General features: G+C 33.2%; 1 protein-coding gene across 1 annotated transcript in view; it reads right to left on the reverse strand.

Moving 5' to 3' along the window:
* Nucleotides 1-16,265, reverse strand: part of LOC143239527 (lachesin-like) — a 275,854-nt gene that overhangs the window by 63,388 nt on the left and 196,201 nt on the right. The window contains exons 4-5 of the mRNA XM_076480683.1: nucleotides 15,847-15,945; nucleotides 771-859 (exon numbers count right to left, since the gene is read on the reverse strand). Of these exons, the coding sequence (XP_076336798.1) occupies nucleotides 771-859; nucleotides 15,847-15,945 (188 nt within the window). The remainder of the gene's footprint in view (nucleotides 1-770; nucleotides 860-15,846; nucleotides 15,946-16,265) is intronic.

The following is a 16,265-nucleotide window of genomic DNA, read 5'->3' on the forward strand; positions in this document are numbered from 1 at the left end:
TTGTAGAAAGACTAAGAAAGTTAAGACATCTTTTGGACAAAGTAAGCTTTTAACTTCATTAGCCTTAGAGAAAGTTTAGAATATCTGGCCTTTATAAGCATAATCCAATTGTTTTCTTTCTTGAACCAAACAGAATTTATATAATAAGAATGTTGCTTCAGACTTTGCTACAGGCAGATGCACGTATGATTTTTGTTTGTAAGAATTCGTTACAAAATGTCATTACCACCTCTACCCCAGTTACTAAGCGATACGTTTATAGACTTATAACTTTAAAAATCGGATTTCAATACCCTTGCTAAGCAAAGCATAGATAGCTTTAAACAACAATTAGACATGCACTCTCAAAAACGTCGTGACATTCGAATCCCATAGTTTAGCTAGTTAGAGCACTTGTATTTCAAGTAAACAATCACATTTCCAGCTATTTAGAAAATATAAAGTTGTCAACTGCGAACTTTGATGGCTAGAAAATTTAGAATCAGAAAAATATTTATTCAATAAACCTTTAAAAGCACGTTTGATAGAGACTTTCGTTCTGTGACTCCAAAGAATTATGTTTGCTTCTTTGTATTATAACATACTCTACGTAAAGTAATTTCTTCACTTTGTAAGAAATGTTTTTATTATAGGATAAGTAGGTAAATATAGATCAAGTTTTGCTCTATGGTAAGAGACGGTTTATTGTGTGTTTAAAAGGTTTTCATGGCTGAACACATTTAAAATATAAAACACTACCTTGTGGTTTCTAAGGTTATACTGATTATTACCTTGTGGTTTCCAAGGTTATCTACTTCACACTTCAGTAGAGCATCTTGTCCAACGACCACATCGACATCTTCTATGGGTTTGATGGTTACTTGTGTAAGAGAAACATAATTAAAAGATCGTAGGTTTTACATGTTTAATATCAAAATGCAATCAAACATGAACTATAAACTTAAAGGTAAAATGTCCTGTTACACAAGATTACTTGAAGCTCATAAGAATGAAGTCCCTAATGGGTCTACTTCCTCGATCCTTGTCTGTTTACCTGATTACGTATTATGGTTTAAACAATATAATTTATATGGTAAGAAACCAATGTGAAGGATTAGTTTCAAACCATACATTTTGGTAAACTTTTCACAGACATTTCACTCTAAGTGGACTTCGATTTCCTGGACATTTAAACAAATCAACTGCACAGATGTTCATGGGCATGCAACGAGGATTCTACAGGTATTTGTGTTTATTTATACAAGTAATTCAACAACAGCATATCCTAATGCAGACGTATATCTTTGGCGTCCTGGGCACACATAGCAGAAACTGGTATTAATACATTCGCTTGACAGTAAACAGAGCTCACAATGTTTTACTAGGCAAAGTTGTTTTCTTATATTATATGTATCTTGTCTGAATGTTCTTATCGTTTGATCGGTGATAAATCACGAAATAGCTCATCAATGATTCACCGATTGTAAGTTTTCTTTACATTAATGTAAGACTTAAATTAGCGTTTTAGAGGGGGTATATGTCTCATGAAAAAACACTTTCTGTAATCATTTACTGAACAGGAATATCTGTGGTACAAAAGATGCAATAGAAGATAAGTATTTACATATCATTATGAAGCATCAAAAACTTGTTTTTATAAGAGTAAACTCAGAAATTCATTGATGTTATTTAATAACAGTAGCTATGCCTTTTAGTAGCTAGAATATAGAAAACTAAGTATTTCTTAATTATTTTCAGCAGCACAGATATCGAAATAAAAACAAAGAAAACGCAAACGTGAACTTAAAGCAATATATTGCAACAAAAGTTCCGTTCTGGTTTCACTGAACAAAATGTTCTGGTGCTAATTTCGGATTAAAAAAAGAGAATGTATGTGCATTTAAAGTACAACATTATTTCTCTCAAATACACATGTACAACTAAAATCAAGTGAAGAGTAGAGATATTTCAAGAGACTACATAAATAAATTTCACCTGTATTTATATCATGGCTTCAATCTATTTTTAGGACAGTAAATCGGTGTTAGTTATAACTGTTTGTTGTTATGGTCACACATTAGGGTTCCTGTGCTCTTCGTGTATGGTTGTCAACGAGAAGTGGAAATAATTAATGAAAAAACTAGTTATATTTTATGAATATTTAATTTCACAAGTAATATAAATGATTTGTATAAGGATTAATGTTGAGGTTACAAATGTACATACTGTAATCTATGAAATAACTAGTTTTATAAACAAATGTAAATAAATAAAAAACTCTCTCCGAAGAAATATATAATTGGTTAAGACAAACCGTTTGGAGACAGAGCAATAAAAGACATTTAATCATGTAAAAATAAATGCTTAGAAAGAGAAATGAGGTTGTAATTTTTTATATGATACTTGAATTACAATTTTTGTAATTAAACGTGTTATTAATACAGTTCGTACATTAATTATGTCAACACAAAGTCGAATAACTTCTGCAGTCTTAAGTTAGCTTCACCAGGTTTGAAAACTACGAGGATGTGATGAACTGATGCAGTTTATCGATGTACTGGAAGTACACAGTGGAGATGAATTATATGAATTTTAATATATGTTCGTTTTCTTCTGAAGAAAAAAAAAGAGAATCGACTTAATTTGTGTTTTTCTCTGCAATACATGAATTTGCATGTTTATAGTATTAATCTCGATGCCACTGGCATTACTCTCGATACCACTGTCATCTCTGTGAAATACAAGTAGAAAAAATGAAGTATGGTATTAATAAAACAGCATCCATTGAACTAAATGTCTAATTTAAAACAGAGTTAACCGAAGCGAATAATGTAAGGATATATAATACTGCAGGTTATATATATAGTACAGAACAACAAAAAGAGAAATACAGAACACTAAATAAAATTATACTCTGTACAATGATCAGAGGGAGTTCACGAACTTACGTTAATTTTCATACATTAATCTGTCACTTTTCATTAACTCTACCAAAGTCGCTTTTCTTGTAGTAAAACCAGTTTAACAAACATGACACGGCTCATCTTCTGTGAGAAGGTACGAGAAAAACAGTCAGTCGGTTCACTACTTGACACTAATAATTTAGCAAATATAACAGGGATTGAAAAATTAAATGTTTAATGCTGAATTAAAATTGTGCACCTGAAATGACCTGGAGACCAGTTAAACTATAAAGACTTAAAATACTGCTGTAGAGTGTATGTAGAATACAGCATTAACCTATCCTTCCTTCAGGCAAAGGCCCGGCATGGCCAAGCGTGTTAAGGCGTGCGACTCGTAATCTGAGGGTCGCGGGTTCGCATCCCCGTCGCGCCATACATGCTCGCCCTTTCAGCCGTGATGGCTTTATAATGAGACGGTCAATCCCACTATTCGTTGGTAAAAGAGTAGGCCAAGAGTTGGCGGTGGGTGGTGATGACTAGCTGCTTTCCCTCTAGTCTTACACTGCTAAATTAGAGACGGCTAGCAAAGATAGCCCTCGAGTAGTTTTGTGCGAAATTCAAAAACAAACAAACAAATCCTTCAGGCATGACCAGGTGGTTAAGGCACTCACTCGTAATCCGAGGGTCGTGGGTTCGAATCCCCGTCACACAAAAGATGCTCGTCCTTTCAGCCGTGAAGGCCTTATAATGTGATATTCAATCCCACTATTCTTTGGTAAAAGAGTAGCTCAAGAGTTGGCGGTGGGTAGTGATGACTAGCTGCCTTCCCTCCTTCCCTCTAATCTTATACTGCGAAAATAGGAACGGCTAGCGCAGATAGTCCTCTTGGTGCTTTGCGCGAAATTCAAAACAAACAAAAAATCCTTCAAACATTATTGACTGTTCTTCTCGGAGTTCCTCACTGGTAACTGTGACACTGGTAAGTCTACGGGTTTACAACGCTATTATCAAAGGTTTCATTCACCTCGTTAGATACAACAAATAGCCTGATATAGTTTTATTATAAAAAACACATAGACTCTTCTGGAACTCTTGTATATTGTATATATACAAGAAGAGGAATACACAATACTAAATACTTGTACTTTGTACAACAACTTGAGGGAGGTTTCCAACTTATGTAAATTTCCTAACTTTCTGGAATATTGTACGTTAAACATGCTATTTTCTAGTAGTAACTTTAGTATACTATTTCCAAGAAGTAAAAAAGTTTACACAAGTAGCACAGCCAAAGCTGACCTTTCTTTTGGTGAAATTCAGGAGTTTTGAAAATGTTTCATAGCTCACCTTCTTTCTCCTTGAATTATGTTTGTTTGTTTTTATCGGTTTCTTAGTCTCTTTGTTAAAGTTTCAGTAGATTTATAGGTTTTGGACAAATTGATTTTAATAATATTTATTCTACATAAATATGTACATATGAATATGCATATAGAAACGTACGGATTTTGATTAATAGGAGATTTAAGCACATAAGAAAATCAGTCACAGTGTCACACATTTTCATTTTAGAACCTTAACTCAAATTATTATCACCACATATAACCGCTTATGACCACACACGTTCATAAATACTAAAAGAAAATAAAAGAAATAATGTAACATACTAGAAATCTTGATTAGGATAAAAAACACAATTGATAAACAGTTTCACTACGTACTTTCATTTAGCGAATAATCACATTTTCTTCTTAGCACAATTACAAGCGATTTTCGTGTAAAAATCAGAACGATAAACTGTCCATGATATATCACCTACATGTGTGTTCTTTAAGCAGTGATAATAAAATCACGAACACAGTATTTTTTACAATGTTCGTGACATTCGAGATATCTTATTTACAGTTAACAGTGCATCAGTTGCTAATTCTAAGCCTTTATCACTCAATATTATAATAATGTAGTTATTAGAAAATACTTTATAGAAAGTTCACCATGAAACTGCACCTAATATCTTGACAAAGATTAAAACTATTTTCTGTTGTTAATCTCACAAATACATGAACTACGGTTCACCAGCTGTTCTAATACAGAAAACGTTCTACCATTCTTATCTATAACTACTTGGAAGCAATTACGCATCCAAACAATCAGTATAGACAGCTTAAAAGTGCTCAATTTCATATTTTTCTTCCTATTTTGAGTCATAACAGTATTTCAGTGGTGCTGTCATTGTTCGTTATTGACTAAAACCTCAACTCATTCTCGCTATATTTCATGGACAAGCCAGTGTTCCCGAGGCCATAACTATTTCACTAAATTTCGTGCTTTGATGAATTTATTTATTGTATCATAAGATTAGATTCATTTCAACCATATATTTTTTTATGTTTATATTATGTTGGTGTGCGCCAGAGCCACACACAGTCTTCCTGATTGAACCAATGTCCTTTCACTTTCTTATCATATGTGTTCATTTTCTGTCTCTTACCACCTTCCTTTTGTGTTACATGAAAACTCGTGTATATTAGGTGATATGAATGTTAGCTACATTACATATTATACTGGAAACACTGGGAAGTCAAAAGATTGGAACAGTCTGTGTATAAGTCCTACAAGTAGTCTTATTAATTCCTCAAAATAACAGCTGATACACCGTTACTCTGTTACATGGTGCACCATCAATACATATGGTAAGTGATAATCTCAACCCAGCTTCATTTTGGCTGTTTATGAGCTGCAAGTGTATACGTTTTACAATTTAAATGATCTGTTTAAGTAAACAAGAAACCAACAATGATAAAATAAACTATAGTTTTTATCTTACACAAGTTAACAAACAACTTACACCTAAAGTTCTGTAGTTATCCAATATCAATCCTCTCTGGTTCTTTAAAGTGGGCTATCCACTGTTCAACTAAAGTGACTTTTCACAGATCGCATCATATACAAAATGGAATTTTATTTTAGTAAATGCAGGAAATAGTATTGTTCTGGAGAAATGGTTGGTCAGAAGGCGTGTATAATTTGTTACTAAGGCAAGAAATCTTCAACTTACTTATCGTAGGGGTCAGCCAGTCTATCACTACCAGACGTGGGTGTTAATTTTAGACTTGTTTGTCTCAATTGTTTAAGATACCTGAACTATCTGACAAACACAAATAATCTTGTTATTTCTATCTCTCTTTTTTATACAAAAACATTAGCAACGACCAAACATTTCCACAAGTCGAATGTGAGCGTTGTATTTATTTTTGTGTTGGTAACGTCACTTGTGCTCCAAAAGACAACTCTATAAAAATTGCATTATAAGACACACATGTCCAGTATCTATGTCGTGGTAGTTGTGCTTTTTATTTCCAGTGAACACTCAAACAAATACATTCACAAACCCTGTCAGTAGTTTTTCAGTTTTCTTCGCTAGTTTGAACTCACTATATATTTTTCAGCTAATGGCCTGAATTGTACTGGCAGCTTCGTGTATGCATAGTGATGTGCAGGGCAACAATATAGTTACAATGTCAGTTTTCACCACTTTTCCTTCAATCACTCTACTGGTGGCCACCTCAGATGGTAACTAATTTATGTTAATATAATTACAAGTTTTAAAGAGAATATATCATATTATTCGGGAAGTAGCAGCAGTTGCAGTTGTTTCTCTTTAGATTTCAGACATTACCTTTATTTTAGTAGTAGATGATACATCTGAGACGACGTGAATAAATTCTCTCTCTTCGTTAGATAAAATAACAACTACAGTATTGGGAAGTTTACAGTTTTTACCATGTTTTAGTTGCAATTCTAAAGTTTTAACACACGTGAAGTTTATACTATGTACATATTTACTAGAAGGTAACGTATTTAAAACATCTAAAACACTGGTAACTCGCACGTACTTATTAAAGGCACCAATAGTGATGCATAGTCAGGAAACCTAGCTCATTAGTAGGAACAAATCTTTAACTAAAATAAAGATCATTAGTACCCACACTAACTAAAAATTATATTAACATTGAAAGAGTTTACAAAACCATATTCGTCCATATAGAAACTAAATAAAAGGATAGATAGTTGATCTCACTTAGACTATAAGTCAACTGTGATCCATAGATTGCTAACTAGCAAATCTATCAGCATTTAAACCTTAGCGTGTTGATGAACATTTGGTTTATTTTATGGATATCCATGTTTCTGTACAAACACTAAAAGGCATCTACATTATTAATGACTAAACTATTATCCATAGTTATAGTAATCATTTTTCATTAAATGCTGTTGTTATGGATCTGGCTGGTTATCTCAGAACTTTTATCACTGGTTAAACTGGATTGTCAACGATAGATGTCTTTGTTAAAGCCTTTCAGGTAGAATCATGTCACCCTACTTGTATGTATGAGATTAGCATCACCTGTTGTGGCCACTTGCATTGTGGTACTGACCCACTCTGTTGCTGTATTTCTGGTGGAGCCACTGAAACTACCACTGCAAGTTTCTTCACCCCAACAACTTAGTTAAGGTTACCCTTATTGCTACTACTACAATTTTAGTTAGAGATCATGTCTGTAGGAACAAACAAACAGTAAATGTCCTATAACTGTAGCTGTTATTTAATCTAGTGATTAAAAAAAATATTTAAACCGTTTCAGTTATTCTAAACCGAAAAACTGGTATTAAGTACAAAAAAATAATAATTTTATTCTTTTTATGGCACTACCCACGTAATTTCTGGTCTCTCGTTTTAAAACAAAGGATGTTGTGTTTCTAAGGTATCACTTAACTAGCCAGAGGAAGTAATCACTGTTAATTTCTGAACAGTATTCTCGACGTTGCAGCAATCTTTCCTACAAAAGACGTGACATTCAGTTGAATGACCTAATTCCTTGAGTAACAAGGGTTCCTTGAATAATAATTTGTATTACGAACACACGTTAAATATGAACAAACGTTTTGTAAACATTATATATTAATTAATTAAGATAGTACAAAACATATGACAAGCCTGGTTACCAAACCTTTCCTCCCACTTTACTTTTAACCAACATGTCCATCTCTAACTTTAAAACTTAAAAAAAAGCTCCAAATATATCGTGTATCAGTCAATAAATCAAAACGTACATCAGAATACCAATAATTAAAAAGGGAATAAACTTTACAGTAAAATAAAAAATAAAATAAAACTAAAACTTCAGGATACCTACCAAACACAATACACTCAAAGGTAGTTACAACATAAAATTGAAATGAAACACAGCTCAAAACTGGGCCTATACAGTAAGAAATAACAAAATGCAAAATTGAAACACAATTCTTAAGATAAAACATGATGGTGTCATGATAATAACAAAATAATAATAATTCACGCGATAAACCATTGAAAAAATACACATAAACAGTTTCAAATAAAATATTTTAAAGACACAACCATTTATATGTAAAATTAAAAAAGTAAATAAATATTTTAACAGATAACAAAAAATGAATCCTTCATAGCGTAACACTTGAACCTTTTTAGACAGAATTAGAATTTTATCAATGAAACCTGTTTCCCTTTATCCCCTAATAGCACAGTGCAATGTCTGCGGACATACATTGCTTGAAATCGGATTTAGATACCAGTGATGTTTAAAGCGAGTAGCCTCCCGCTAGTACAGCGGTTTGTCTCCGGATTTACAACGCTAAAATAAGGGTTTCGATTCCTCTCGGTGAGCTGAGCAGATAGCCCGATGTGGCTTTGCTATAAGAAAAACACATTAAAGCGAGCACTGAAAGCCCATTTTGTAGCTTTGTGCTCAACTTGAAAACAAACAATTATTTCTCTTACTGGGAACTATATTTTTGTGTGATAGGAAGATTAAGCGTGTGCCGCTCGTATACCCGATTCGATTTTATTACTCATCAGGATTCCAACACTCTACCTTCAAATTGAAATTATTTTAGGCAGGATTATAATAATCTATGAGACCTTGAGCATGGTAAGATACATCAATCAAAAGAGATCGTTTCATGAGTTCAAAACTGTAATTAGATCTCAAATCGATAAAGAGAAAATGGAGTTATGAGCTAAAACTTTGCATTTGAAATACAAACGATCTCAGAGCCTTTCTATGAGTTACTCAGCTGCGGCTAAAAATAAATATGTAGAAAAGAAAAAAATCAGAGTTTTTAACTCAAAGATATGTAAATGCACAAATGGAACACACACACTGTCAAATTAAAATAAATTCAATGGTGATATAAATATTTACAGTGAAATGAAATATGGATTACAACTGAAAAGCAAAATAATGATAGTAACGCAAATAAACACAAAATAACACGAAGAAATTATAGATTTATAAAAGTGATTCTGAGGAAATTCGAACCTCTTATTTAATGAAGCTCCAAAAGTAGGTTTTCCGATGCAGTGGTTGATTGATGGTGAGCTGTGGTAGTCTGAAAGATAATATCTAGGATTATCACAAGGGACTTATCATTTGTGTCAGGTCATCTCAGGAAGGGCACACCTCGAATTCTAACTGGAGGTAAAGTTTAGACTTTTTTCCTGGTTGCCTTTGATAGTAGTACTTTAAGGTTAATATTTACCAAAGTATTGAGTGTTCAATTATCTCAGTCAGGTGTGTAGAAGTTTCAAAATCTTTGACTACAGAGTCAAGAGTTCTGCTGTTTTGAATTAAGCACAAAGCTACACAATGGGCGATCTGTTCTCTGCCCACCACGGGTATTGAAACCCGGATTTTAGCACTGTAAGTCCGCAGACATACCGCTGAGCCACTGGGGGACCAAGAGTTCTGGATCATTTGGGAAACAAAAGTACAAGAGTTGATGTTGATGTCTCTACGTTGATATAATGAGTCATTGTGACATTTTCAAGACGGTGATGGATGAGTAATAATGGTCATGCCTCTGAAGTTATAGACATCACTAGGCTTACCTATCACTTGTCTTTAAGTATTTTAATTCTAATAAAGTTTTCTTAGGCCATGGAAGATGGTGATACTATAATATGTGCAGACACATGGTCAATGTTTTTTGACAAAAAATACTCATTCGAATACTTGAATGTTTTTTTTTTCCTTGCCATCCTGACGTCTCCACTAATTCTTCCTAAACTGATGTTGAGACAACCAAGGTTTTGTTGGCTGGGAAGGGCCCTCTTCCAATGACTTGACAGTCACTGACTGTTCAGCAGAAAGACATTATGGTTCTGAGAACTCCACAGCCATTCCAATACAATCAGTTGCATTCAGAATTTGATTTTAAATGGAAAATAATCATGGTTTAAATGTAAAGTCAATCGAGTTATAAATGGTTAATATTTTGATTAAAACTGTTGGTTAGAGTTGCAACATCTCAGTTGCATTAGCCATTCGCTCCAAAGTTTTCTTTAAGGATAAAGTACTGAAATTATTAATATTATGGTTAAGTGACATTCCTATAGTTTTATGTGAACTCACGTGTATATTTGCTTGTAGAATATGTATCTCTTTCATCTGCTGACATCCAAGCTTCCCAGTGCAAAGCGATTATCATGGTAATATTAAAAATATCTTTCTTCCTCTAAATATTTTCATCTTTTATTCGTGTAACATTTAAATACTCCTGAATACATAACAAATATTTGTTTATCCGTAGAGCTTTATACATCTACAATTTACATCTGTTTGTACTTACCTTTGTTGTTTTATTGCTCTATGAATTGTGTCTAGGCCCGGCATGGCTAAACGTGTTAAGGCGTTCAACTCGTAATCCGACGGTCGCGGGTTCGAATTCCGGTCGTACCAAACATGCTCGCCCTTTCAGCTGTGGGGGCGTTATAATGTAACGGTCAATTCCACTATTTATTGGTAAAAGAGTAGCCCAAGAGTTGGCGGGGGGTGGTGATGACTAGCTGTCTTCCCTCTAGTCTTACACTGCTAAATTAGGGACGGCTAGCACAGATAGCCCTCGTGTAGCTTTGCGCAAAATTCAAAAACAATTGTGTCTAACTAATAATCTTACAATACAAACTGTAAATTACTCAATGAATGCTTAGTCCTCATTATTATATTAAATAAAGTAATAAACGAATTGCTCTCGAGCGTTCCTCCTAAATAATTTCTATCATTATTATTTTTCATTATACTAATTAATTTAAATTCACCTAACCTAATAAGATCCTAATTTTTACATTTAATTACTTTTATGATTATAAATAAAAACATATATGGAAAACAAGAAATGTATTGTCCAACTTTAACTTCATTTATTTGCTATCGGTCGTCAATAAAAATTTAAGCCTACTTATTTATAATGACGCTAGTAAACTAAGTAGTGTCTATTTACTTATATAATGCATCTAAGAACACAGAATTATAACACACGCAAATTAAGCAGTCTCATATAACTATATAATTTAACTGGCTTTCTAAGTAGGATACGAGAGGCTGAAATTAATTTTCTCAGCTACTTGATCTGAACAACGCCAAATAACCTAAGACGAAGTTAACAATACTCTAAATTTAAAGTAGCGTAGCTTGATACGTCATTAGATAGATTAAAACTTTGCCTTTATATTGTTTAGATATTTGTAAGAAATAAATTATTGGAAATTTCTGAAAGAAAAGATGCGATAAGTGGTTAAGACAAGTGTGTCTGGTTTTCCAGTTTATGACTTCCTAAACAAGTAATATTGAAGGCTATAAAAATTAGACTTTCCCTCAGTAATATCTATATTATAATGAGCAATTTATGTCAAATTTCGTACTTCAGAGAGGGTAGTAAGTAAACTAGAGAAGACTTATAGAACAAATGTCACAAGTATAATTCCAAGGGAGACTTAAGTTGTTTTTTTTACATATTACTTATGTAATATTAAACTATGTCCATTTAACTACATTTCGACGTCACGTTATTAACCTTCGAGTGTAACCTTCTAAAAGGCCGTGATATGCTCATTTTGACCTGCCAATAGCGAGTGAACTGAGAGCACATACAAAGTATCAACGTTAATTTTGCAAAACAATACATACTACCTGAGGTGATAGGAAACACAAGGTATGCATGCAAAACACACAGTCATACCCACTTCAACACAATAAAGTCCAATCTTACTAGCATTTTCATCATACGAAATGCTTATCCTATTACTAGTTAATTTAAGTCATACTCGAGTAAAATAAAGTGTATGGTTTTACGTTATACACTGTTTATGATTTTGTTGTGTGACGACACTTAGGTTGTGAGAACATGAGATCGAATGGTTCTTTTCTTGTCATCTAGGCCCGGCATAACCAGGTGAGTTAAGGCGTTCGACTACTCGTAATCTGAGGGTCGCGGGTTCGAATCCTTATCGCACCAAACATGCTCGCCTTTTCAGCCGTGGAGGCGTTATAATATGACGGTCAATCCCACTATTCGTTGGCAAAGAGTAGCCCAAGTGTTGGCGGTGGGTAGTGATGACTAGCTGCCTTCCCTCTAGTCTTACACTGTTAAATTAGGGACGGCTAGCACAGTTAGCCCTCGAGTAGCTTTGTGCGAAATTAAAAAAAAAGATTAATATTTAACAGCTCGTGAGTAAAAATGAAATATATCAATTTCATGTTTTGTAATGGTAGTGATGTAATGGATTATAGTTACACCTCTACATCATTTTACAGAAAAGGCAGGAAGAATTGTTGTCCGTGTCTTTCTCCACAAAGAAGTCTTACTGTAATTTCCGTCCCTGATGCTAATGAAATTTCATAAGCTCCATAATTTTAAAAGAAATTCATTCTCAAGATTTCTTGGTAGATATTCCAGTTTTTGGTTAGGAATAGCATTTGTTTTTACCCATTAATGACGAGTTTGTTCCTACTATGTCACTGTTACTTTGCGAACCATATCAAGGGCATCTCCTTCAATTGTGTAGTTTCCCAAGTTATTTCTTTAGTGGACCATTTTGTTCACAACATAGTTTGTAGGATTTAGGCAAATCTTTATTTCATATTTAGTATTAGACCAAGTAGAAGCACTTCCTTATTCTCCCCAGATATTTTGTAACATCTAAGTAACCAGTTGATGGAAAGTTGTGTAGAATATGGAAAGCTTCTGGTTATTGTGATCGTGGAAGTTCCAACTCAAGTTGTAAGTTTTTCCCACCTGTATTTTCTCTTTTTTTATATAGCAAGTTTTCCAATAGACATAAAGAATCACACGTCACTAAATATATCTTCTTTCTGAGCTCCATCATCAGGCAGTTCTTTTTCCCTGCACTGTGGGATTAGCTTTCTGACATCTTTTGTTTGAGCAATTTTCATTTGAGAGTTAGATCATATTAGTTTTTACGTCCTGTTGGATTTCGGTTATCTGCGCTAGTCATCCCTAATTTAGCAGTGTAAGACTAAAGGGAAGGCAACAAGTCATCACCACCCACCGCCAACTCTTGGGCTACTCATTTACCAACGAATAGTGACATTGACCGTCACATTATAACGCCCCCATGGCTGAAAGGGCGAGCATGTTTGATGCGACGAGGATTCGAACCCGCGACCCTCGGATTACGAATCGAACGCCTTAACCCACGTGGCCATCCTGGGCCTATGTGTGATAAATGATAACCAAACACAAATTTTCAAATTCATCATCTAACCTATATGAAAGCTAATGTGTGTCACGTCACGCTCGATTCCTTGACATAGGAGCCACGAAATCCAAAATAATTTATCCAGATCGAATAGTTCAATTACTGTCTGTTCATTACGATTTTAGTGACAGAAGTAGTGGTGCCCTTAAACCTTACATATGTAGTAAGTGTTCGTATAGTAAGCCTAAAGTAAAGACGTATTGTGGAATTGCCTAGCCTAGAGTAAGTTATTTTCCGTTATATCGCTAACGTTTTTAATAAAAAACAAATCTCTTTAATCAACGGAGACTCTAAATTTAAAAAAAATATATTTTTTTCAGTTTTGTAGTTTATACGTTTCATTTTTTACTATCAGTACACAGATAACAACAATATTTGGTTATAATTCTATTGCTAAACAACGTAAGATAAAAACCATTGTTGAAACGTACTCTTACCAAAACGTTCTGGCTTTTCATCGTATTAGAATTACTTTATCTATTTGATTTTTACCAATACCTATGCTATGAATACGTCACGAATTCATTTCACGAATGATCTCAATTTTGATTGGCTCACAAAGGAATTTACTTATGCTTTACTGACTCAATTGTACTTTTCTGTCTTTTTATTGGTCAAGCTTGATTTCGTAATTTTTAAAACTTTCATTTAGCTGTGAAACATAAGGTTAGAGAATATGATGGGGTGTAAATGGTAGCAGCTGATCCACAATTTTTGACAGGCTATACGTTAGTTAATAGAAAAAAAAATTGATTTAAAGTGAACAATAACGTTGAAAATGTATGAAAAACATGAACAGTGTGAATACTTTTAATTTATTAAGCATAGTTCAAACCTGATGATGATACTCATGATTAGAAGTTAAAATTATGCTACACAGGGTGAAGTGTTATATGTACGTGATGTTAGCTCCTGGTTAATGATCTAGTGCTTATTCGTTAGCTAATCACTTTACGAATAAGAAACAACGTGGCTTAAATAGAAGCGACTCAGAAATTCTTCGGAAAAACTTAATATCGTAGTTTCATTTTAGTATTTGAATCTGTTCTACTTAAATTTTATTTGGTAAAGATATGGCTTTTTGAAGTAACCTGGAATTGGTAAGTTGGCTGAAGAACCTAAGAGAGAAGCAGAAGAGTGTGATGTGGTCAAATATTTCTTTACTTCTGTTCTAATCCTAGTGATGTGAAATATTTAAGTTGTTCTGAGACCAATCTCAACTCTTCCATGATCCAATATTTTTTTTCAGTTTTTAGTATCATTAAACTCTTTGGATTTATTAATGAAATATTGTAGAAAATTATAGTAGATGTATATTTTCTCTCATTAAACTTAATGCAAGATATACGAAAGTTAAGCAAGGAACTGTGATCATTTATAGTAACATCATGTTGCATTAATTCTCCTGCTATACCAAATAATTTGAAAGCTTTCAACACTTTCTCAATGGCACTGATATAACCAAGACAGTTTGAGTAAAATATTATTCCAATTTAACTATAGGATAATTGTCTTATGTAAGATCTGAAACATTTAAATGTAAGGCAAATACCATTTTAATAAAAATTAATTTAATTGTTTGCTGAACTCAGAACATTAAATTCGTTTCTTCTTGACCTGTACATCCTCTATCACTTTTCACATCCTCTTTCACTTTTTACACTTCCTTACATTTTTCCTTTACATCCTCTTTCACTTTTTACACTTCCTTATATCTTTCCTTCACATCCTATTTCACTTTTCACACTTCCTTATATCTTTCCTTCACATCCTATTTCTTTTTTCTTATATCTTTTCCTTCACATCCTATTTCCTTCACTTATATCTTTCTTTCACATCCTTTTCACTTTTCATACTTCCTTATATCTTTCCTTCACATCCTCTTTCACTTTTTATACTTCCTTATATCTTTCCTTCACATCCTATTTCACTTTCACACTTCCTTATATCTTTCCTTCACATCCTATTTCACTTTTCACACTTCCTTATATCTTTCCTTCACATCCTATTTCACTTTTCACACTTCCTTATATCTTTCCTTCACATCCTTTTTCACTTTTCACACTTCCTTACATTAATTTAGATCTCGTTCTTTTGTGTTAGCTTGTCAGAGAATATGTGTTTTCAGTATATTACTAGATGTTAAAGAAGAAGTTTTGTCTGGTATTTTGCTGTTTGGGAGAAAAGGTAACAACAGAGCTAATTATAAAACGGTAAGATATAATGACATTCTTTATCAACATATAGTTGACCTTTAGTGACACGACAGCATAAAAGTTTAACAAAATATTATACAATCAAATCGAAGCTTCATTTACTGAAATTAAAAACAACATGAAGAGAGAGTTGGTGACACTTAATCCGTACCTTCTTTAATACTTCTTCTTTGTTTGCGTTTTAACTTTTTGAAAAGGTGGCGCCATCTGCTTATAGGTTGTGTTATTCCCTTCTTTCTGGCACTTGAATCTGCAATATTATACATATATCATGGTTAAACAGATCACGTGATTAATATATATGAAAATAAATACTGATAATGAACATAGCTATGATATTTTTATAAATAAACAACAGAAAAAAACCAGGAAACGTAAGTAAAGATAAAATGTCAGAAATTGTTTAAGTGTCTCTTTTTGAAATCATTAAGCTAAGGTTCATTTACACCAGATATATCATTATACCATATGTTTATCTGATTACTATATCTGATGCAAAACAGCGCGCTTCCAAAAGTAATGAATAATATGCTCACATTTTATCCTTAAAATCTTCTATAAACAAGTTAA

The sequence above is a fragment of the Tachypleus tridentatus genome, chromosome 13 (genome assembly GCF_004210375.1).
Source record: "Tachypleus tridentatus isolate NWPU-2018 chromosome 13, ASM421037v1, whole genome shotgun sequence".
Lineage (NCBI taxonomy): Eukaryota > Metazoa > Arthropoda > Merostomata > Xiphosura > Limulidae > Tachypleus > Tachypleus tridentatus.